The following is a 24,345-nucleotide window of genomic DNA, read 5'->3' as shown; positions in this document are numbered from 1 at the left end:
AAATTTTATATTATATTTATATTTTAAGTACATAATTATCAGCAATAAAATTTACTTACAGTACCTGAAGTTATCAAAATGGCCGATGTCAGAGAGTTTTTTTTTATTATTCATTATAAATACAGAAGTATTTGATGCAGTAATGTGTAGGCAGCATTTCAGTGTTGTAGCAAATTTTACCTTCTTTTTATCCACGCCCATAAGAAAGCATTACAGCATTACAACTAAATGCGGGTGAATAAATGAGCAGGGATGAATTTCACACAGGCAATGCCAAAATTAAGTTTATTTCATATAATCGAACATTATCTTTTCAACACCTGGGACAGCAAAACACAAGAGAACAAAGCGACAGAAACTCCACCTCTCCCTCTGTTACAGGCTTACAAATCCATATCAGCAAAACTTAGAAAACATCAGGAGACCTCCAGATAAAGTGAGGGGATTTCAAAATAAATGGTTTACTCAGTAATAAAGTGAAAACAGTTTTGCATAGGGGCTGCCTGGGGGCAAAGGCACGGTTCTAAGCATCTCTTAACCAAGCTTAGCCTCCCAGAAGCCAGCCTAAATCTTACGAATCTCAGTTTTCATTTGGAGTAAGGTAAGCTTTGTAGGCTGGCTTTGTGAAGTTAAACAAAGATCAACTGAAGAGAAAACACTGAACTTAGCATTACTTCATTATAAAGGGCCAGCTGTTTTACTCCTTGCATAGAGTATATAGTCTGTGCAGCAAAACAATTTTTTATAAACCTGAGGGAGAAAATGGCAACAAGGCACAAAGTCAAACATTTTCACAAACATACAGTATACAACACACAATACACAACAATTTATATATGTGTAATAACTAAACAGAATATGTGCATTGCAGAAAGACTTATCTACGAGGCACTGCAGCTAAATAAAAGGCAACTAGACCATTTCACTGGTGATTGTCAACAAAAGGAAGGTCCACTGTGTACATCAGCTATAAACAGCAGCAGTGCTTAATTCCTATTCTAGAAATAACAGTGATCCCTTGTTTTCAACATTTCACAATACAAACATAATTCAGAAATCTTTAAAAAAAATAATAATAATAACAATAGTATGGAATGTTTTCCCTCAATAACCTCATGATTACCAGGAACAGTGGAAGCAGGGACAGGATGGTCTGAGATCTTCAGGCACTTACGAGGAGAAACATACAGCAGGGGTAAACATTAGTGCAAAGCCACATTTAAGGTAGAGGAATGATTCAGCATGTGACAGCAAAGAGAAAAGAGTGAGAAACTGCAAGAGTAAAGGCAGAGAAGGAGGGCACAGTGTGCTGATCAGATAATTAGCTCCATGATACTGGAGCTGAAGTGCAAGCAGCGGGTGCATCTGCAGGAAGTGCAGAGAGGCTTTAGATTCCAGTGCATGTCTGTCTTTGGTGTCTTGTATAGTTAACAAAGAATAACAGAAGGCTGAGATAATGTGAACTTTTACAGTCTGCCTGTCTACTGAGAGGGTAAACTGCTCAACGCTGTGAGATTTTGGTTCCTGTCAATTTCCTCCCAACTCAGACGTCAGTAAGGAAGGACTGATCTAGAATTACCTTTGTTACCAATTCATTAAAAAAATCTAAAATACAAAAACAATCCTAGATCATTCATCCCGCTCCTACACACTTAATGAAATATAGGCCCTGGTGTGAAGACATTGCCACAACAACGTGCAGCTCTGTAACTGGTCCTGAGTCAGTGGAGTGTATGTGCGTGGGTATCTGGTGGTGGATTGCTCTGTTCTACTGGTCAGAGCTGGTTAGAGGCACCAGCTGTGGAGTCTCTACTTGTGAGGTTTTCTGCCCTCGGTGTGACTTTTTCTCATGTGTCTCAGGTGCGCCCTCACTGTCTACAGCCTGTTGCCCATACAGGCTTCCCAGCAGCTGAGCCGTTTTAAAGACTGAGGCGTGACCTGTGGGCTGCAGGGACTGCACTTTCTCCAGGTTCTGGAGGGTCCGCAGCATCTCAGCAGACACAATGGGCAAATGTTGCTCCTGGATCAGGCTGGAGCTGGCAGGCCGCAGGACGGTGTCACGCTGACCCGAAGGCCTGGCAGCCGGCCTGGTCCGCTGGGTAGCTGGGGCTCGGACAGAGCTACCGGATGACATCTTCTTCTGTGGTGGGTGGGAATCTTCATCCTCTACTGATTGGTCACTAGAAGATATTGTGCTGTCATCAGAGTCATCACTCACACCTTCATCATTGTCGTCGTGATCGTCATCTTCTTCTTCTTTGGTGCCATCTCCATCTGTGATATAAACCATGTCTTTGGGCAGAGAGGTGAACTGGTAGACGAGACGCTGGCCTTCAACCTTATTCAGTATCCCCCTCTGGTAGTAGTACCTACATGAACACAAAGATTCAACATTAACAAACACAAACTAAGCATCGCATTTGGTCAGAATTTAAGAACTAGAAACACTAATTATCAGGAACCTGCTATCCAAAGATGATTGTAAAACTCATCTTATAAACCTTCTCAAGCTGAAAGGATAACTTTGAGATTTTTGAACCTGGGCCTTATTTCCCCATGGTTTTGGGTGTGAATAACTGATGGGGACAAAAACCTTTGGAATTGGTGCAGTATTGAGCAAAAACAGTAAACGCTGTCTCTGTAACCAACTGCTGCAATGTAATCCAATGAGCAGTTGTTCATGTCAAAGCACATCCACCAAAATGCATATTTTTGCCACTGACAGGCTCAGATTGTTATTATGAGTGTCTGACAACATTAAGTACAAGAGATATACCTTTAGTTAGTTAGTTTATTATGCTTTCTGGAAGTTTCTTTTTATTATAGAGTAAGCTCATCTTTGTTTAACCAGGGGCATCGCTATAGACACCAGACTCCACTGAACAAAAAAAGCTATTTTACAGGAATACCTGCCAGAGCACTGCTGCCTGGATCTATTAGTGTGTTTGTGTGACTATGCTGTACTTATTATTATATAGCAAGTATTACATTTACTTATGTAGAGGACCTAAATACTTCTTCCACCACTGAAATTCACACAATAATACAAACAAACTACCTGAACGAGGAAGTGATATTTTTTGCGGCACCCATGTACGACTCATGTACTACTGTTTTTGCCAAGGATGGCTGATAGTGATGTTTCTGGTTAAATAAAAAGGATCTTACTCTTCCATCCATATTGGCAGGCACTTAAAATAATCTGTTACTTACAGGAAGGCCCTAAAACCGTTTTTATTGAAGTCTTCACTTTTATCATGATGGAGAAAGACATAGAGAAAGATGTTGGAGACTAGATTTTTTAGTTTTATTTATGTAAAAGCACTTTACATTTTTTTCTCTCATAAATGAGAGAACATATATGAAAGCACGTGTTTCTATAGTGTGGTTTACAACACTTGTGATTTATGTATTTTTAAATGACTGTGACTGTGTTTTACAGTCAGTCAAAAATACCATGCTACATTCTCTGTTACCACAGAAATCCAGTCGTAAGAGACTCTTAACAACATTCACATGTGCTCATTCTTAACAGCTGCTTTGGGAAACAGATGCAAGAATTTAATGTTCAGTGTTTGTACTTAAAAAATACTCCTGACTCCTAAGATCGATCATTATGGGAAAACAGGGACCAGATCTGGTTTCATCAAAGTACAGAGAAGAACATGAAACGTATGAACATGTTATGATGTGATGAATGTTGTTTACCTGAGTGCTCGGCCCATTGTCTCATAATTCATATCTGGCTTGTTCTTGTGTTTGCCCCAGAGTCTAGCCACTGCCTTTGAGTTGACCAGCTTGAAGATCCCTGCGTGGGGATTAGTCCATTTGATGTAGCGAGGGCAGACCTGCCGATCCTGCAGCAACTCCATAAGGAACTGCCACAAGTACAGTGTGTTTCCTCCTGAAGACAAACACGGGAAACGTAATGGAAAAGGGAGGACAAAGACACAACATGGAAAATTGCTTTTGTAAAAGCCATGTCCTAAAAGTGACTGATCCCCTGAGATCCATCTACAGCCCTTTTCAGACATGGCCTTTGTAACATTGCTGTCTTCATCTTCATCTGTGACAGTGACCAGTGACATGACAAAACATTTATAGACACAGACACATGCCTTTGCCATACTTGGCACCTGGTGCACGAGAAGGTGTTCTGAGTTAAAAAATCTATGAAATTTTTCTGTTCTTTCACAGGCTGAATCACTGAGGATTTTGAAATGACCACTGTGAGCACAAAAGGTGCCTGCCCCTGCTTCTCACACTGAATCCCCAAATATATTTTCTCATCAGTTTCATTACTCAAAGGTACTTTTCTGCATTCAAAAAAAGAATGATTAGACCTATGATATATCATCCCAAATATTTCCAGCGATTTTCAAACCTAGAGAGATCTGTAATGTGTTTTAATCAAGGCAGCGGTCATTTCACTTCGTCACCTGTCAATGGTGTCATTCATAAGCATTGCAGTTGCCACAAGTGTCAAAGTTGACTTTTTATCCAGTTTTAAGCCACATTTTTATGATATTTTTGATCTTAGTTGTTTTTAACAATAAATTTTAATGAGATGAAGAATTTTAATCAGACATCTGGATCTTAAGTTAGCAGAGAAATGAGGAGAGCCAGTGTTAACGGCAGTTCGGCTCTGCCAAACAGCATTAGAGAAACACTGATTTCTGTGAAAGTGAAGTGAAGTGAAACTGCTTTATTCAGTGTTTTTACTGGTTTTAATCACCTGGTCCATTTGTTTTGGAGAGGAGGAGACCTCTATGGACAATTTGACTCCTTGGTAAAAGCCTCCTGAACAACACTAAGGAATCCTAACCATGGAAGATGATTGTAATGACGGCAACGGTAGTGAAGAAAACAATACCCATGATCCCACGCTACTTCATGATGTCAACAAACCCTGATTAATCTGATGACTATTTTCTAAATTAATCATTTGTTTTGTCCATAAAATGTCAGATAATAGTGACACAAATGCCTGATAGAATTTGCTACAGCCCAATCTGACTTCTTTAGATCACTTGTTTTATTTGACTAATAGTCCAAAACCCAAAGATATTCAGTTTACTAATTTATACAAGAAAGAAAAGCATCAAATTCTATTTGCTGCTCTAATCGCACCATGTTAAAATTGGCTCATTCGTAGTGTTTGGTGGTTTGTACATCCTGTTGGTCTGATATTTATCCACCTGTTTTTTTTAAATATGCGTAGGAGATTATGTGTGACAATACCTTTGTTATATTTGTCCTTTTTCACTGTAATGTCTGGTGTTGGAGACTCTGCCCTCCGATGTCGAGGTTTTCTACCTGAGTAGATGAAGAATAAAAACATGTACTTAACAAGATATTCAATATCATCAAGCTATACTTTACTTTCCAATATAATAATAGTAAAAAAAAAAAAACTGACTTCTTTTTTTGGACTGCAGCTGTGCCGTGGGCTTCTTTGTATGCAGCGAGTGCCATTGTGACTGGTCAACAGGTCCCACGATCCCCTCTGCTGACACAGTCACCTGGGTAACAGGAGTGGTGACGACATCACCCAGTGATGGTAAGAAGGTCTCGGCTGCAGGGGGCATAAACAGATTTAATGAAATAGAACAGCACTGTGACCACCATGTCTAAAAATAACAACCCACAGTCAAACATGTCCTACATCAAAAAGCAGAGGGGGCGAGGTTTTACAGGGGCATCTTCACTCTGTTAGTGATCAGTGTTAACTCAGGTGTGTGTCTGTGTATGTGTGCTTACAGTAGTGTTGTTCCAGGGAGAGGGTGTCAGAGCAGTCCATGTTGAGAAGCGAGTCAGCAGCAACAAGCGTCTCCATGGTCTCTTCTTCTCCACTTTCACATGGCTCCACTACAGACCATAGAGAAGAGAGTAACACAAAAATACTTTCAGCAGGGGGAGGAGGGTGGCGTTTAGAGGGAGGAAATTGCTAAATGTGAGACCTTAAAAGCTCAGTTGAACCAAATATTACCAAATACTAGCAATGCAGTTAGTTTTTATCTTAGGATATATGAGTCTAAGGCGACACCACTGTTCCATCAAACCCCAGTTCAGCCGGGGCCTGTCTGTGTCTGTATGTTCTCCCTGTGCTTGCCTGGGTTTCCTCCACGTACTCCGGCTTCCTCCCACAGTCCCACAAGACCTGCAGGTTAGGTTAACTGTTGACTCTTAACTGCCTATAGGTGTGAATATGTGTGTAAGGTTGTTTGTCTCTATATGTCAGCCCTGTGATAGACTGAATAGATGGATTGATATATGGCTCTGCTGCCACCCAATACAATAGGGATGAGAGGAATTTCATTCCTGGTGCTGAAGAAACTGGAATATTAAATTTGAAAAATTCAACAGCAGTATATCTTTCCACAAACAATGTCCCTCTACTCTGGATAATCAATAAAACAGTGTAAACCAATTCCACAGGGACTATTTTTTCTGTAGAAAGTAGTTCACCTGACAGCTGTTCACAGCAAGGTCTGAGAATAGGCCTTTTTCACACCCTCTCACAGTAGCACAGGCGTAAAAAACAAAATGAATGATGAATGAATTTAGCTGCTTCAGTTTTTTGGTAAGCTGGTCACACCTCAATGAGGCACTTGAATAGAGCAGAACCTTTGTTGATGTTATTAGTAATACATTTTTATGTATAGTAACTAATAACAGGGTCTGTTTCTGTTACACAATGTTGCTGTAGACATTTTAAAATGCAATTTTAGAAAAAAAAAACCCACACAATTCCTGTTTGTTTTTTTAATCTCTTAACAAGAGAATGAACTTTTAGTATGAACATGTAGTATGTTTGGATATATACTGCTATTTTACCATAGAATTACATTTATTATTATAGATAATTTATCCACGTCACATTCCTGGTTGTAAAAACCACAAATGAAATTCAATCCACTTGTGACAGCAGATATCTGAGAACCTGGCTGCACGTGTGAATGCATATAAGACACAGTGATCCAACAACTGGCTGAACATCAGAAGCCTTTACTCTCAGATCAAAAAATATATACTATTTCTGACTGATGTTTTTCCTCCAAAAGAAACCATATGTGCAGCTCTGAGCTGCTTTAATTCATCACATCTACCCGTCTTGCCACATGTATGTGCTTGAGGCAAAATATTATCTAAGGGGAGTCTATTGTTTTGTGCGCATGTGACGTGACCAGGCTGTGAAGCGGCGAGCTAGAAAACATCTGCTAGCTAACAGCTGCTTGTCGTGGGCTCAGACACTTTCGGTCGCTGAGAAAACCAGCCACAGACCTGTCAAAACAACTGGCCACGTTAACAGGAGCACAGCAGGGGAGGCTGCTGTCCCAAAACGGTTGTACTCATAAGATAAATGGTCTACATCTCACTGTGAGTGATGCTTTGCTGCTGTTACCGTTAGCTAAGTTAACCGAGCCCTCGCCATGCCCAACTTTCAGCTGCTCCCTCCAACCAGAATGATGTCGGGGAAAAAACTCGATACAGCAATAAAACTTACTTTCAGTTCCCAGCACTGATGAGGAACAAGCTATAGCATGTATGCTGTAGCCCGAATTGACCACGTCTACATCCTAATATGATTCATTAACTGTCTTTCTCAGGCACGAGCCAGGAATGTTTTGTTTCACTTCCTGAATTTTTGCGAAGGGAGGTCCATGTGCGAAGGATGCGACTGCGCATGTGCGGCCCCGGGCTTTCTTTATTACCTGGTGTGAATTTTAATTTGGGAAAACTTGAATAAAAACTTCACAGACCAAAGGTTGCACTTACGAATAACCGTTAGCATGAACTGGAAGACAGACGGCAGGTGAGCTCCAATCATGAAATGTGGATATGACAAGCACAGGAAGGCTTGAGTGTGTGTGTGTGTGTGTGTGTGTGTGTGGTCACAACTGACCTTTGAGCAGCTGTTGGTGATCCTCCTCTGTCTGTGACTGTTCACACGCTAGACCTGAATATGAGAGCAGGTGTGGATGGGGAACCTGCTCTACAATCACTGCAGGGTAATCTGAGTGACCCCCCAGCTGCAACACACACAAAGAAATAACATGAGACTACATCAGATTAACATTTGTGTTGCAGCTCTGTTTCAACACACACATTAGATTTGATCGGATTAGTTCACAGTTTATTCTCACATTACTTTGGAATTTGTATTGCATCACAGCTGTTTCACCACACACAAATACACAACATTTACTCACCTGTGACATGTTAATATGGTCACTGGCAAAGTCAAAGATGAGCTCTGACTGCTGTAGCATGGCTGAATATCCCAAAGACGCACTCACACACACACTAACTGGGTGAAAACAGCATCACAGCTTTCTTCTGAAGACTGTTTCTAACTGAACAGGTCTGATGTGTTTTTGTGTCCAGAGACAGGTCCAGGTTTTTGGAGACAATCCCCCCGATGGCTGTCAGTGTATATCTACCAGAGAGCTCCCCCCAGGATACGATGAGGCCCGCCGTCTTTCCATGCAGGGTAGCTCGACAGTGGAGTGATGTGAGTAAACTAATTGACCAGAGACACAGAGGCGTCACAGGAAACTCATGTTCGCTCGCTCTGCTTCGACTCGATGAGGAAGTGGGGGCTGCTAAACTGTCCTGTGGTCTGACTGAACCTGCCAGGGTAGAGAAACGAGAGCAAAATGTGTGTGAGGTGAGGTAAAGCGAGAGTACCACACATGCAGATAGTTAGAGGCAGACTTTATAACAAAATACCCATCCATAAAATATCCAGATGAAGAAGTGTGGTCACTCTGATCTGAGACTGAAAAAACAGCCTCCCTCTTTCATATATCTCATTCTTTTGCTCTTATCTCGCTCCTAAAAGAGGCTAAACCAGCAACAGGAAGGAAGCGTTTGCACTGCAATGTGTGTGTGTGTGTGTTTGTGTGTGTGTGTGTGTGTGTGTGTGTGTGTGTGTGGTACGAGTAAGGGGGGGTTGGCAGCTGGTGTCGAGCTTGAAACATCATTTCTTTGCGCAACGTTCAAGGTTTTAGGGCCGTTGCGTGCACATTCCTTTCAACATGACTGTGAAGTGGTCATTGAGAACAAAACTACAAAACAAACTCCTCTCCATTACTCCCCTACAGTCTCCCCTCCTCGCTTTGTTTTTCTTTGCCTCCTCCTCTCTTGTCCTCTGGCCACCACATTGCTGCTAATTCCATTTAATCATTCTCAGTCCTTTCTCTTATTTTCCTGCCCAAGTCTGTGGGCCATCCCTGCTCCTCTGTCCTCCATGTTTAAGTTCTCTGAGGTCTAAGTAAAGTAAGTAAATTCAGGCTCTTTTTGCTGTTGCGTAGCAAGTGTCACATTTAACACTGTTGGCACACCTGCACTTACCTTCAGCTCCTTGTTCTTAAAGATCACACCAGCATTTACATTTTGTGTACAATAAATCTCACGCTTGCTTCCAAGGAGTTAATTTAATCACTGTGCTCCTACATTGTAATCCCATTAATCCTCACTTTGGTTGAGAAGCCTCTGTATAGTTTTTTATACCCCAGCTGTCAAACAGAGGGAGAATATTAGGGCGCTTCTTTGTCTTTATACATGAGAGTGTGTGTGTGTGTTTGTGTGTGAGATAGAGTGATAGAGGCACAACATGTTTGGGTCAGTTATCGCACAGGAAGCACAGCTCAGTTAGGAGGCACCGCTTCCTGAGTTCCTGGGCCAAAACTCTGCCAGCATCTCTGCCAGCAATGGCCCTCTCTCTCTCATTTTCGACTTCCTATGATGTGTGCAGTTGTTTGGCGCTCAATGATTTACGCAGGACACGACTGAAATGGACACTAGTTTACTCCTCAAAGCAGTGTAAGATTTTAAAGTCAGTGAGGAGAAATAGCCCATACACTGTATGCAGTATGCAGCAATTTTAAGAGAAATGAAAGCTGAAACGTTAATCAATTGATCTGCCAAATTTGAATAGACTGAAATAATGTTGTCTTCACTACCACTTCAGCTAGTTTCTTGATGATCCAGACATTCAGGAGGTTTTTACTGTGAGCCCAGTTTTCCACAGAGGTCACTGACACCACTGACAGGTGATCAAATGAAACGGACCATTATTTTCATTCAAATTATGGACTTTTCTAAGTTTGAAAATTGCTGGAAACATTTGTGATAATGTTAGTACACAGCCCAACAAAGTATATAACTTTGGTTAAGTTGTTTTTAGACATTTTAATGTGGAAAGGTTACATATTATACCTTTAAATATGAATATTTGCTGGTTTTGTTAGCTGTCTATGTTAGTGAGTCGAGTATTAGAGTACTGGTTGGACAAAACAACCGAAGGTGTCAGCCCGGGCTCTGGGAAAATGTGATACACATTTTTTTTTACAATTCTTCACTGTTTTCAGAGAAAATAATCAGTTGTTGCCTGAAAAGGAAAGATATTTTTCATCTACAGTAAATCACAGATATCTTAAAATATCAAGTTGCCTGTTCAATGTAAACCAGCAGCTACTTTCCACCTCCTAACCTGAAACTCAGGCTCTGGAGATTTACAATATGGCAAGCTGCCATGTTTATTTTCCTGGCAGTGAATGTGGTACAAAACCTGGTGAATGCGGTTTGCATTTTGTAGAAATGAACAGGATCATAAAAGATGTGATGTCACAGTCCAACAGAGCATCTGTATTTTTGACATTTTTCTTTCTTTGACTCACAGCCACGGTTACCTGCCATTGTGCCATTTGCATACATTCATTGTTAGTGTGCCCTGCAGCTACCTGCTTCCATAGAAGACTCTAACAGTATAGAAGCCTTTGTTCATCAGCACTCTGGTCACATAGGTTTGTCTCTGTGGCCTTCGCACTGGGATCTGAGTCTGTGAAGTGGCTGCCAGGCCCCTAAGGACACTGATAAGCCCCCATAACATTCATTCCCCAGTTTGCGTATGTGTGTGTGTGTGTGTGAGAGGGAGAGAGAGAGACTCAATGACCGAGATAGAATGAGCGCGGGTGTGTTTGACAGAAAGGGGCAGAAAGTGTGTATGTGTGTGTGTGAACTAGGCCAGGCTGATAACAGTAAGGCAAGTGAGGGAGCAGCTGATAAGCCGCTCTCGTTGCTTGGGGTAACCGGGCCTTGTTAAATGAACACAGTGAAATATGGTGTGTGTGTGTGTGTTTGTGTGTGTGTGTGTGTGTGTGTGTGGAGAGGAGAAGAGAAGAAGAGATTGGGAAGCAAGGAATAGTGGAGGTGGTCACAACACACCTCTGTTTTTACGACCTTTCTGGTGTGCATACATGTGTGTGTGGTTTAGCAGTAGCCATTTAAAGTGAATCACATTCTGGTGTTTTTTAATAAACATTTTCAGGCAGTGTGTCTAAAAAGTGTCAGCCATGCTCAGAAACTCACGCAGACTGTCTGAGAAAATCTGAGAAAATACTTTCACTTTCCCTTCAGCACATGTCATGCAGCATAAAGTCACACGAAGAGCAAACAGCATTTTCTTTTGTTGTATTACGATTTCTTTTTTTACTTTCAAGAGTAATAGGATGTTATGTGGATAACAAAGCTCTGGGCTTACCTTGTGTTTATAGCATGTGTCTGTATGTGGCAAAGCAGCAACTGCCTGAAGGATCCAAGAGAGAAACGGAAATTACTCTCATCCCCTTTGGCAAACACAAAACCCTCATGTGCTCACAGACCTGACCCAGGATCAGTTTTCGTTTGCGGGTTTCCAGTCACATGGGAAAGTGCCACACAGACTTAGGATCAGTGTGGACCGTGTTGACTTTTTTAAAAATTTCTTGTTCCCTTCAGTCCTTGTCAGTTCTTGCTTCCTCCTCTTTTTTCCAAAGAACTGCCCCCCCCGTGAATTCTGATTGGTTACCTGTGTTGTGACTCAAGGTAACCCATAGTGACCATTGTCGGTGTGGAGCAAATGTAAACACGGGCGTATTTGCAATGTAAAGCAGCAGATAGCCAAGCAACCAATCTGCAAACAGCCCAGTGGTTTATATGAGGGTGGAAAGCCAGTGGATGTGTGTGACGATCCCTCTAAATGTCATATTATATCATTAGGACTGCCTCACCTAAAGTGAATATCATATTTCAATATCATGAAACTATATATGACGCCTTGTTCAGTTAATGTTAACAGATAAGGCTCTAGTTATAGACTGAAAAAATATGGACAAAGACAAAAAAGACTCGCAGACAGGCATGTGGGCACAAAGTAGAATGCAAGTCTTTTGTCCAGTCCCTGATGCTCCCTAGTGGCAAAACTTTGCACCAACACCCTTAACAACAAGTCTGATCCAAACCCTCATTGGCTTCCCTTGTTCTCTCTTTTTATAATAAACAACAAATGGAACAGAAGCTGATATGACCGTCAGTCCTGAGTGTTGTTCAGGGACACTCAGGGGTCTTGTACAGACAAAGTGGTCACTGTCAACACTGTTTGATGGGAGTCATCAGCTTTCTCATGAGAACGGGGCCCTCTGCAGCCAGCACTGCTGTCTCTATATCCTGTCCCTGCTCCAGTGGTTGCATAACTGCCCCATCTGTGAACTTCATATAAGAGAAACATAACCATGTGTAACCCCCATAAGTGTGCAAATATAAAGATAAAAATAGAGCAAATAGCGTGACTAGCTCTTTGACAAAATCACTATTAAATATGTTTTTTGATGCCATCAGAGCATTATGTAACAACACAGTGAGATGATGTATTGGTAGAAAGCAATGTGTAATTTATAAATGTTATAGAGTCAAATTTATCACAAATTTAGGTATTTACATCTTTGAAATATGCATGAGGAACAGCAGCATATTATTTCTTTTCAGATTATTCTGCCTTTAATGTGATCCATATACATCCCATCCCTCAGTAGGTGGAGACTGATAAGACAGAATAAATCAAGACTCCCCTTCATTCCTTCAGTTTCTTTTTTCCCTCACTTCTGCAAGAGCAGGCAACATCAAGAATGTACTGGTTTGGCTTAAAAATAAGGTTAACTCCCACAATGTTTTTATAAAGTAGCAGAGGTCAGGATTTGATTGTTACAATATGCCTTGTGTGTGTCTTTGAGGGAGAGATGGAGGGTGGTATTGTTGCTGAGTGGTTGTTCAATAGAGCCCAACTTTCAGGTGAAAAAGTTTATGTAATAATTACAAAACACGTCCTAATTGTGATAAGTTTATTTTTATTCATTGTTTGAAATCAGTTATAGAAAATGCTTGTTTTTCTAATTAAGATACCATAATGTAATTACCCTGGGGCCCAGTCAGGCAAGTAATTTACATGCATACTGTGTATAGCTGAAATGATAAGGGACTGTACAAAAATTCTTAGATGGGGAGAAGGTGAAAACAAAATTATTATAAAATTTCTTCAGTGTAGGGTCTGTTTTTTTCTCATCCTAAATTGATATTATATTATGAGGACAGTTTTCTGTGTCTTGGTTCATAGAGGTGCACTTTGCCATATGCAGACTGAGATGCACAATTAATTAATTAATTAATTAGTCAAATGTAACACTGTTACATTTCTTTGACATGTTGTGGGTGTTGCAGTCAGGTGTCGGGCTCAAAGAATTCTTTAACAACCCAATGAAAGGCTTTGCTTTTTTTTTTTTTTTTGAAACATAGGGTATAGCTTCCCTCCACTAATAATTTTACTTTGATCTCTTTATTGATAAATCGATTTGATCATTGGAAAATTTAGTGGCAATAACTTAAATATAGTTTGTGGTCATCTTTTATGAGCAAACATGTTAAAACTTGATTATTGGAGACAATAATTGGCAGATTAACTGATAATAAAAGTAATATAACAATGATGATCATTACTTGCGGCCCTGATACTATGTGTCTGTTATACTATAAGAGTATGGCTTTATTTTTGACCTCAGTGATAAACTCCACACACCTGGACATTTACCTGATGTAAGCTGCATGTTGACATGCAGTATTTGGCTCTGACCAACCTATGCGTATGTGTATCAGTAGCTGAAAAATCATTGTGTATCTTGTACTCTGGTCTCATAGCTTTGTCATCACATTGTCAGACAAGCAGTAAAAAGGAGGTGCGCTGACAGTGTAGGACGGTGCCATAAAGCTTGAATCTCCCCTGATGTAGAACTAGGGGGGAAATAGATGAACGCTCCGGGGTCCATGGTTCATCAGTCTGATGAATTCCTTCTGCTGGCCTCGTCTGTTTACCTTCTGCTGCTTCTGCCGCTTCTCAGTGTTTGTGTGTTTGTGTTGTCTATTCATGTGTTCAAGTGTGTGACATTTGTACATCTGTGAAAGTGAGTGATGAGTTGCGCTTTTGTGTCATTTATCAACCATTCCTTTAAGTGTGAAATCAGTGGTGTGTGAACAAAAACAGCACATCAAATTAGACAAAAATGCAGACAGCATTTTCATGCACGTGCACACCCACATACATATGGTCACACTCACACATGTGTCAATACAGAGACTCCAACTCACATACTTCCGTTCTGTGTTCTAGCAGTGTAAGGTCTTAGCTTGAGCTTGGTTCAACATTTTTCCACACATACGCTTTCACACTCATAATGAAAACACATTTTCTTTGTTCCTCTCAAATGTTAGCAGAAGCTATGCCAGACTGAAAACGCTCCTCCTTGTGGTATCAATCCAGAATGAATATACTAAAACTAATAAGGAAGCCAGCGAGTCTTATACATCAAGATGTGTGCATAGGCTCTTAAATTATTACATTTCTGTCAGATGCAGTGTATTTGGATGAGATCAAAAGGCAGGAGTGAGAGCAAAACAAAGTAGAGGAAGATACGGGATAACAGAGACTGACATACATGTATATATCAGCTTAAGTACTTAGGTTTAGGGACCAAATGATATGATTTGCTATGCAGGACAATCCAGTTTGCGCCAAAAGGCTGAGAAAAGGAGCAAGTGCTCCCTCTCAAATATTTGAAAGTAAAGTCAAACATCATGTTGATACAAACGCTGCAAATTGTTTTTCAATGCAGTTTGCTTGCACAGTTCTGCTGAACATGCTGTGTAAATATGCAAAACGGCTGATGGAAAGGATAGAAAAATGTGAAGGAATGTGTGGAGAGAGAAAGAGAGAAGAGCGAGAGGGGAGAGAGAGGGGCCAAACCAGGTCTGTTCACACCCCAGCCCCTGAGATCCAGACCCAAAACTGTCAACCCTCCAGCCCAGCCATGTTCCAGCTCTTTCTGCTGGCGTCTAAAACAGTGGGGAGGCAAAGACAAACTGTGCGTGTTTTTTTACGTGTGGGTCTGTTTGCGCATATGCAGTGTCCAAATGTACTGTGTGACTGTTTGGAGAGTGTGTGTTTTTGTTTGGAGAGACACTGTGTGTGTGTGTCTACGTAATGAGCGTTCCATCCAGAGCTCAGTGGAGTTAATAAAAGTCTACAGTGATTGTTGAATAAAAAGGAGTTCTCAGCCGAGCTAACATGACGAGTCTATCAAAAGTTTAAAGTAGTTTGTATTATTTCTCTCGTCAACCTTTTGGCATCCATTTGCTGCAAGTTTTTATCTCCATTTTCTGTCTCCTAATAGCAATAAAAGTGACATTAATTTTCTGCTATCGACTGATGTGGCATTGTGTTAGTTGTGAGTGAACCCTGGAGAGTTTTATTGATCTCCTCCATTAATTGTGTTGAAGTCTAGATAGAAAGTTACAGCTGCGTGAAAAAATAATAGGGTGAATATTCACACACACCGGTCTATCACACATTCACTCTCTTATGAAGAGTACTGTGCCTCTCTCATACCCATGTGCTCAATGTGAAGCCACCACCAGCAGCCAGTTAGCTTAGCTTAGCACTGGAAGTTGGAAGCTTTTGTTGCCCTAAAGGCCTTTACACATGTAAAGGTGATAAATAAACAACACAAAAATGTGATATACTCAAACTGTGAATACTCAGGAGCTGAAGCTCTACTACCACTGGTTCTGGACATACTTAAGGATGTTGGCGGGAGAGTTCGAAGTGTTGCTAGGGATGCTAACACCACATCTGAGGAGGCAGAAGACCAACTAGGTGGAGGATTGACCCTGAGCAGCTTCTGACAGTCTGTATGATTAGTTGAAGCCTTTATTTGTTCTACTAAACCTCTTTCTGAAAAAAAGTTCCCTTTTCGCCATATTGTATTTATATAATGTGTCAAATTTAAAAAAATATATTGATGTATGAATGAATCACCCAAAAAACAAACAAACAACAACAAAAAAGCCATTCATGTGTGTTGACCTTAAGAGCTAGGCTAGCTGTTTCCCCCTTTATTCAGTCTTTATGCTAAGCTAAGGTAACTGGCTAATCTCTCAATAAGAAAGCAAATGTATTTCCTAAGTGTCAAACTATTCCTGTAATGCAGGTTAATATGCTGAATATTTTCAGTGTTAGCATAAACTCTGTGATAGATGACAACTAAATAACTATAAATCAGGCCTGCCTTGGCCAATGAATGATTTTAATTTCAAACACAAGTTTTGTAGAGCAAAATATGAGATTCCACATTGACCCTGTGCTAATTAGACTTTGATTTATAGACAGTAAGTAACTCACTGAGCAGCATTTACTTTTTTTTGCAACTTTTCGTGACTGATTTTTCAGCAGCAGTGTTGTTAGAGAGCAATCCGTCATATTAGTCGGGGGCAATGGCAGCATTCACAAGCAGATACATCAGTTCAACCTCAGTTGGGAGTAGAAAAGGAGTCAATTTAGGGAGGAATGTACTGAATGTGATTTCTTTCAGTTAGGGCTGCTTGGGTTTGATTTAATGTTGAACCACACTGAATTGTTTAAAAACCATATTGGAAGAACGCAGGCAGAGGGGTTATAGGGTGGGGTGGAGACAGGAATGCAGAGAGAAAGGGTAGAGAAACAAGGATAGAGGACAGAGAAAAGGTAAAAAAACAAGGAAAAACAGGCAGAAAAAGAAGAGGGAGTGAAGGCAAGGAGAGCGGATGAAGAGATGAGTCGAGGAGGGGCGGTGAGAGATCACAGGACAGAGAGCTTCTTTGACAGTTAATGTGACATGCGTGACACTGGTTTACCCTGAAGGAACATTCCCAGGTCAGAGCTCTCTCTCTCTCTCTATCTCTCTCTCTCTCTATGTGTGTGTGTGGAGTGAAGAAGTGGGGAGAAAAATAAAGAGGTCACAGTGATGTTCTGTGTTAACATTCACCATCACATGTTGCCGCCTGCCGTCACACTTAAATCAAACCCACACGCACAACTGAACACACACACACACACACACACAAAGACACAGAGTGACAGAGAATGATAACAACCATGTGTCTGAACAGATAATGGCTAGAAAATGTATGCTTTTCTTAAAAAAAAGACACAATTGACTAGGTTCTTGTGTATTATATTTCTCATTTTCTTTATTGCAAAAAGAAACTCTACCTCTTGTCATAACAGCTGAGGTATAAGTCAGCTTAAGATAATATTGAGCAAATACAGTCACGAAACACATGAAGCCTCATGAACAGGCCCAGTATTGAACAGTATAATACAATAGCTGAATGGTCACACAACCTAAAATGCACAACATCAGTAGTTTAGTAACTAGTGGGAAAATGACACAGAGACAACACACATGAAGGCACTAATGTGGCAAATGATAAAGTATGCAAAATGCTCAATACATACATATATTTTAAAAGAAATACATACATACAAAAAAAAAAAACAAACAAAAAAACAAAAAACAAAAATGAAAACAAGAGCTTTAAATTCACTGTTTAATTTTGTCCAAGCTGCTGCAGTGTGTGGTAGCAACACATAACACAGCATTACACTCGAATATAGTCCATGCAATGCAGAACTTATCACAAGATTCATAGCATCAAAGTAACATTCACTATCCAGGCTGCGAGCCTGATGAGCTGTCTTCACCAGTCCACCCTTAACCCCCAATTTGGCATAACACTAGTGCTGAACTTTGCTCAGTTCTCAAAATTTAGTGTTGTTAACACCAGTTTGTCTGCTTCACACATCTCACACTTGTTATCCAAGAATACAGAGTTTTGAAGTGCACTGATGCTTTTTTCTTCTTGGACAGGGAGAATATGCAACTCTTCAAAATGGCAGGTGTTAAAGAGTTTTTTGCTTAGAATGAGGGCTTTCCAAGTGAAGGTCTGTTAGGAGTTGAAGGAGACTTTGTATGATGTTGTAGATGAGGAAAGAATGGGCACTTATCTACTGTCAGTCAGCCATACTTAAATATTTTGGGGGTGCTTTTCTTTTCTTTTTTTTGTATCTCTCCTCTGAGTCTCTCCTCAGGCAGTTGTAGATTTGTTGGTCAGGCGGGAGTTGCTCTGGTCAGAAGCCCGGTCGGTGACTTTCAGCTTCATGCATGACTGCTTCTCATCCATCAACATCTCAGCCGGTAGGCACCAGCAGCACAGGCAGGACTAGAGCAGGAAAAAAATGGTGAGAAAGATTATAAGGAATAGGCTGAGTGCAACAGTGTTTACAGCTTGGTAAAAGAAATGCGTGATATGTGGTTCCCTTTCTTTTTTGTTGTTGATCCAGAGGAATAGCTCAGCGTTTTGAGGGAATGTGCTCATTCTCTTTCTTAACAAAAGTTAGATAAAAAGACTGATACTCTCATGTCTGTCTCGAGCTGGTTAGCTTAGCATAAGAAAAAGTCTCATAGGCCATCATGAAACCACCACCTGTTGTCTCTATGCGGTCTGTTTTTGCCTGGATTAAACAAATGAGATGTATTGAATTATTTTGAAAGCTTCAAAGGAGGTGGATTTTATTACCTTTGGCGAGAGCTAGGCTCGCATGTTTTTATGCCAACCCAAGCTAGCCAACTGCTGGTGTTAGCTACGCACAGACATGTGGGTGATATCAGCAAGAAAGCAAATACGCATATTTCTTGAAACGTTGAACTGTTTCTTTGAGACATTTTTACTCTGCACGTAGCATACATTGAAGCTGAGTTTCAGCTTACCCTGAAGCAGTTCTTGAAGCGCTTGCTGACCATGTAAAGGGCTATGGGGTTGATGCAGGAGTTGACAGATGCCATGTTGATGCCAATGTAGTCCAACACCAAAAAGAAACTAAAAGGGTTACAGAGACACATCAACACTCTACTTCTTTCTTGCTGGTGGGTGATTCATTTTTCTTTTAAATCATCTTCTCTCCTCTATCCTACTATACCTGAGCAGTTCACAGCGGTTTGGGTCTTTCTCATCGTATATGGTCAGCTTCAGGATACGGCTGAGATGAAGAGGCAGCCAGCACAGAGCAAAGACCAGAACCAGACAGAACACTGTCTTAGCCACCTCCCTCCGCTGAACACACACAAACACCCATAAATCATTGCATGGTAATAGACTGTTTTGACGGTTGGCACTGAAATAGCTGTGAGGAAATTCTGGCCACAAAGCATTACCATCTGATATCACTGGAAACTTCTTCTTTCTTTTTTTTTTGAACAACAAAAGATTTGTGATATATATAAAATCAAGTGAAAAATCCAAAAGTCTCCAGTCTGACTGCAATGAGGCTGGTTAAAAGGCATACCTCCTAAGCTAGTGTATTGCCACTTTAATTATAAACCCCCAGTATGAAAACAGTCAATAATGTAACAAAATAGGCTAAATAAAATAAGAGCCATCATCAAACCTGTTTGAGGTGATCACTAAGAGCGATCTGGACTCCGTTCTTCTTCCTCAACATCTCACAGGTCATCAGGGTGTAGAAAATAGCAGTGCAAGCCAACGGTAGGCAAAAATATGCACTGAACAGCCACCAGTCCTTAGCTGATTTATAAAACTGCAGAGGTAAAATAGGAGAGCAGCACTGGATTGAGTACAAACATCTGTATTTGAGAGCTTGGGATAAAGGTAAAACATGTCAGAAGTAAATTTAATGGTTGTCTGACCTGGGCCAGAACAGGGGACCCAGGGGTGTGTCAGACTTCTTGACTTGCATTTGAAAATCAATTTATCAAAGTACCTCAGTGGAAATAAAATTGTTCATTTTTGTTATTTTAAGGTTGATGGAGGACATGTGAACACACACATGTACTCACAAGCTTTGCAGTATCCTCTGTCAGCCAAGAGAGCGTTGTCTCCTGAGATATACTGTTTTTTTTTTCTTGTCGATAATGCTTCATTTCTCTTTTTCACCCTGGAATCTTTCACAGTATAACTGTGGTCATATGCTTTTTAAATATGCACATATGTTCAGACAAGAGTAACTGTAACTCTGTGTGTCTGTATGTATTAAATGTGCATGTGCAGGTTTGCTGCGTGCACAGCTGTGTCAACACACTCTCCATTCTGAATCATAGGCCTCTGAAAGTCTGTGTGTTTCAGCTCACCCTCATAAAGTCGGTTTTTTGCATGGGGTGCAGCAAACAGATCCTCAAGTGCTCTCCTTTGTAGTCCATGGTGATCATGTCGAAGGCTATTGCCTCTGGCACAGCCAAGATTATGGACAATATCCAGATGAGCGCTATCTCCGTAGCCATCCACTTTGGAACTCCAATCCCTTTGATACGGCTCCACGAGGCCACGGCACGATACCTGTAAGATCCATCACATGTGCAATCAGTCCACAGACCAATTGATATTACTCAAAGAAATACTTTGATATTTTGGGGAATACACTTATTTGCTTTCCTGCTGTGAGTAAGCTGAGAAGACAGAGCCAGACTCACTCTTTCCCTTTGCTTCAAGTCTTTGTGCTAAGCTAAGCTAGCTATCTCCTGGCTTTAGCTTTATATTTACTGTACAGACACAGGGGTGGTATTGATCTTCACATTTAACTCTTGACCAGAAACCAAACACAGCATTTCATCATCCATTTCAAAATGTCAGACTTCTCCTTTACCAATTTTATCTTTGAGTGCAAGTTTAACAGATATGCTAGCTGGCTGTCAGAAACCTCAATAGATTTGTCTTGGTTTAATTTCTTAAACACTGAATATTATACAACTCTTATCTGAACTGACAAAACTGAAACATACATTTTTAGCTTTTTTGAAAACTAACACGATGCTATACGTAACATATAGTATTATATTAAGTAACAGCTGATGTAAGTATGAAAATAACAGAGTAAGTGTCAATTTACAGGTCACCACAGTTAAAAGCAGCCAGTAGCAAAGAGGTCAAAGGTCAGGTCAAAGGTAATTGCTCTGACAATGTTTCTGTAATCCCTGACTGTAGTAGTATTACGGAGTGCAAATAAAAGCATGACACATGACAGGAGGGGTGAGTCTGGCTTGTCCACTGGTTGTGGCCTGGTTTACCTGTCAATGCTCAAAGCACAAAGACTCAGCACGGTGATCCCCACTGACGCTTTCTGGACAAACGGCACCAGCTTGCATAGAGTCACCCCAAATGGCCAGTCCTCTGCAAGGAGCTGGAGAGAGACAGAGACAGACGGAGTTGATGACTGAGTCGAACCATGGTAGGGAGTGAAGCAAGTCGTCTGGTTCCATGTTGTTTTCCCAGCCTCAGACCATATATGCTCCTGAGCTTTTGGGCCTCTGTGAACATCTAGAGGTGCGATAGCTTGTGGAAAACAAACAAACTCTGCTTTAAATGGCCACCTGGAATGTGAGTATAGATCTTTTGGAATCATATGTGGCCCTGTCTCCACTCTGGTATGCAACCACAGCCAGTTGTTTTAACATGCTTGCCCCCTTACCCACATATACAGATACTTTGATTCTCTCTCTCTCTCTCTTTTTCCCTCTCTCTCTCTCTCTTTCTCTCATACACACACAAAATGAGCCTAACAGATAATAACATGCCAGAGACACAAGGGGATATAGAGGGGCTCAGAATCCAGTAAAGTAATAACACGTAAAAACTACCTGAAAGCCCCCTTTCAAGAGTGTGTATGTGTGCACTTGCAAATGTGTGTGTTAAGGGTTTAAAGTCCAATATGCAGTAAAATATTTGCATATGACCTTCAAAAGTTACTATGATAAACTTCAGAGGGATATTATACACAACATGATTGCAACAAAATTCATTTAAAAGTAAAGGGAGTTTTGAATTCACTGAAAACAAAACATACTATTAAGCAGAAAGAATCAGTTACTAGGCAGTCTGTATCAGTTACTTGACTTACCTTGTAAACATTAATGGGAATGCCAATGATGATGTGCAGCAGGTCTCCAAGTGCCAGGCTGGCGATCAGAATGTTTGGCCCATTGCGCATGCACTTATTCTTATAGATGATCCTCAGAAGAGTGGAATTGCCAATAATACCAACAACAAACACCAGGCAGGACACCACTGTGTTAATGTACTTAAAGGTGTCGCGGATTTCTGTGGGTCCGGTGCACATGGGAGGTAGCCGGCGACGGGGCATGGTGATGTTGGACCTCACTGGACCCTGCACGTCCCTCTCTACCAGCCCAAGTCTCTGAGTGACGCTAAGAGGTTGCTGGGGCATTTGTTTCTTTGGCTCCAGTTGTCCACTGGCCACAAGGATGTGACCTGCCAAAAGGAGTAGCTCCAAGCAGAGGAGATGAGTTTTCATCCTGGACTTTGTTATGAATATGGCTTTTATTCAACAGGTCTGCAACTGATCCTTTCTGAATGCGCCTGGAACACAAATTGCAAGAAAGTACCATAAGCAGGTCTGATTTATGACAACAGGAATATTATTTTACCATATGAAATTTAACAGGCACATTGTTTAGCAGGGATATTAGGCTCTAGAATTTATTATATGACGTTAGCTCTCAGCTCTTAGGTCTTCTCAATATAAAATCACTAAACACTCGCAGTAACATTCTAACTATTTTTGATTTAAGATTGTACAAAAATTATTTGAAGGAGAAGGGGGTTGAAAAGGGGGAAGTTATTGTAATTTTTCTTCTGCCTGAAAATAGGATTAGGGAGAGCAAAAGAGAGTCTTTTATTTTTATTATCTCAACCTTAATAGAATATTATATATATATATATATATATATATATATATATATATATATATATATATATATAAAATTAAAGTTAACTTTTACTTGGTTTGCCATGTTTTATAGAGGTGCACTTTTCCATATTCAAAGAACAGCAGTCTGTGTTTTATTAATGTGTATGATGCATGTTAGAGGTTCCATTCAAGGATAACTCTAGGATCCTTGTTTAACTAGAAACAGCTGTTTTAGCTCCACTGGACTCCATTAACAAAACACAAACTAACTGATCAAGGCAGAAGTATTCCAGCAGCTTCTGTGTTCTGGGAGGTAAAATTTGTGCTTTTGTCAATGGAGTCTGGTAGTGATATGTAGTAATGTTTCTGGTTAAACAACGAGGATCTTACTCTTTAACAAAAAGGTCTATCTCTGTAGGATTCCTATCCATGATGTTATCACTTATAATAACAATCTGAGACTGTCAGTGGCAAAAACAAGCACTTTTAGGGAATGTACTTTGACACTGACAAAGTTGTATTACATTCCAGCAGGTATTTGCAGTGGTCGGGTGCCCTTCCCCTCACCAGGACAGTAATTTTCACACAGTCCCTAAATCCATCAATACATGTTATCCAGTCACTACTGTGTAAACTCTTACTTACCTAACTCCTGACTGAGGTAGAAATTCTCCAATTTTTGTGCCTCTTGGATCAAACCTCCCCAGTAACTCTCTCAGGACAGAGAAAAGTTCCCAAAGTGGAGGGATGCTGCTCCTGCAGTGACAATCCAGTCATCTCCAATAGCAGCAGTCCTCTCTGTCAGTGGTGTTAAAGTAAAAAAAATCCAGATCTGTGATCCAGAAGCTCTAGTCAGCTCCTCTGGTAGCTCAGTCCTCTCCAGTACTGACTGCTGAGTCTCAAGAGTCTGCTGAGTTGATCCCTGTCCTCCAACCCCTCCTCTTTTTATGTAGAGAAGGGGGTGGAGGAAGACAGGCAGGATATTCATAAGTTATTCAGTGTCTGTCAAAGTTCCCTCATTTTCATGGAGGAAACAGTGAAGTCATAAATCAGCTCATAAGGATTTGTGAGTTCTTGGTAGCATCATCTATTAATATTTCTAGACACACTCATCATCGCTATTTTATTTGTACAGTGAAAATATTTCAGTTTTACCCTACCATTGTTCTCTTTGGTAAGGTAAATAGCCAAACAAAACCCAGTATTTGATATTGCACCATTTCCTTTAATCTACAACAATTCTATCACCTGAACTTTATCGGGCCGCCAGTATGATGTCAAATTGTAGATAACTGCACCATGTTTGCTAGGCTGAGACTCATTGTAAGAAAGCATGTCAAGAAACATACAGGAGACACATTAGTCCCTGCTGCATTCAACTCTGCCAAAGTTCAGTAAAGTTTTTGCTTGAAATTGTTATCAGCATTAATTTAACCTAT

At 40.6% G+C, this 24,345-nt stretch overlaps 2 protein-coding genes across 4 annotated transcripts; both read right to left on the bottom strand.

Moving 5' to 3' along the window:
* Window positions 1–253: 253 nt before the first annotated feature.
* On the bottom strand, window positions 254–11,823 carry LOC108883880 (ETS-related transcription factor Elf-1). Of its 3 annotated transcripts, none has more exons than XM_018677433.2 (8): window positions 11,549–11,823; window positions 8,214–8,633; window positions 7,907–8,033; window positions 5,761–5,868; window positions 5,420–5,575; window positions 5,242–5,316; window positions 3,709–3,904; window positions 254–2,369 (listed from the first exon to the last, which is right to left on the bottom strand). In XM_018677433.2, the coding sequence occupies exons 2-8, from the start codon at window positions 8,271–8,273 to the stop codon at window positions 1,769–1,771; spliced, it is 1,323 nt and encodes a 440-aa protein (XP_018532949.1). In that variant the 5' UTR covers window positions 8,274–8,633; window positions 11,549–11,823; the 3' UTR covers window positions 254–1,768. The 3 variants fall into 3 exon arrangements, with proteins under 3 accessions (XP_018532949.1, XP_018532950.1, XP_018532952.1); XM_018677434.2 differs by lacking the exon at window positions 11,549–11,823 and adding an exon at window positions 8,734–8,881; XM_018677436.2 differs by lacking the exons at window positions 7,907–8,033; window positions 8,214–8,633; window positions 11,549–11,823 and adding an exon at window positions 7,508–7,668.
* Window positions 11,824–17,344: 5,521 nt separating this feature from the next.
* On the bottom strand, window positions 17,345–23,816 carry ednrba (endothelin receptor Ba). Its single transcript, XM_018677432.2, has 8 exons — window positions 23,552–23,816; window positions 22,097–22,575; window positions 21,267–21,379; window positions 20,334–20,538; window positions 19,634–19,783; window positions 19,166–19,299; window positions 18,957–19,065; window positions 17,345–18,408 (listed from the first exon to the last, which is right to left on the bottom strand). Exons 2-8 carry the CDS (start codon window positions 22,508–22,510, stop codon window positions 18,274–18,276), a joined length of 1,260 nt encoding a protein of 419 aa, XP_018532948.1. The 5' UTR covers window positions 22,511–22,575; window positions 23,552–23,816; the 3' UTR covers window positions 17,345–18,273.
* Window positions 23,817–24,345: the final 529 nt, after the last annotated feature.

This window comes from Lates calcarifer, linkage group LG4 (genome assembly GCF_001640805.2).
Source record: "Lates calcarifer isolate ASB-BC8 linkage group LG4, TLL_Latcal_v3, whole genome shotgun sequence".
Taxonomy (NCBI): domain Eukaryota; kingdom Metazoa; phylum Chordata; class Actinopteri; family Centropomidae; genus Lates; species Lates calcarifer.
This window is presented reverse-complemented; position numbering and strand designations above follow the sequence as displayed.

What these genes read in the sequence shown, in the direction of transcription:
- ednrba (XM_018677432.2), bottom strand. Translation starts at nt 22,510, where the DNA reads ATGAAAACTCATCTCCTCTGCTTGGAGCTACTCCTTTTGGCAGGTCAC. An exon ending in AAAAAACCGACTTTATGAGG is followed by an intron (nt 19,784 to 20,333) that starts GTGAGCTGAAAC and finishes TTACCTCTGCAG; the next exon opens with TTTTATAAATCAGCTAAGGA. An exon ending in GCTTCAAGAACTGCTTCAGG is followed by an intron (nt 18,409 to 18,956) that starts GTAAGCTGAAAC and finishes TTCCTGCTCTAG; the next exon opens with TCCTGCCTGTGCTGCTGGTG.
- LOC108883880 (XM_018677433.2), bottom strand. Translation starts at nt 8,273, where the DNA reads ATGCTACAGCAGTCAGAGCTCATCTTTGACTTTGCCAGTGACCATATT. An exon ending in TCACCAACAGCTGCTCAAAG is followed by an intron (nt 5,869 to 7,906) that starts GTCAGTTGTGAC and finishes TATGGTCTGTAG; the next exon opens with TGGAGCCATGTGAAAGTGGA. An exon ending in ACAATGGGCCGAGCACTCAG is followed by an intron (nt 2,370 to 3,708) that starts GTAAACAACATT and finishes GTGTTCATGTAG; the next exon opens with GTACTACTACCAGAGGGGGA.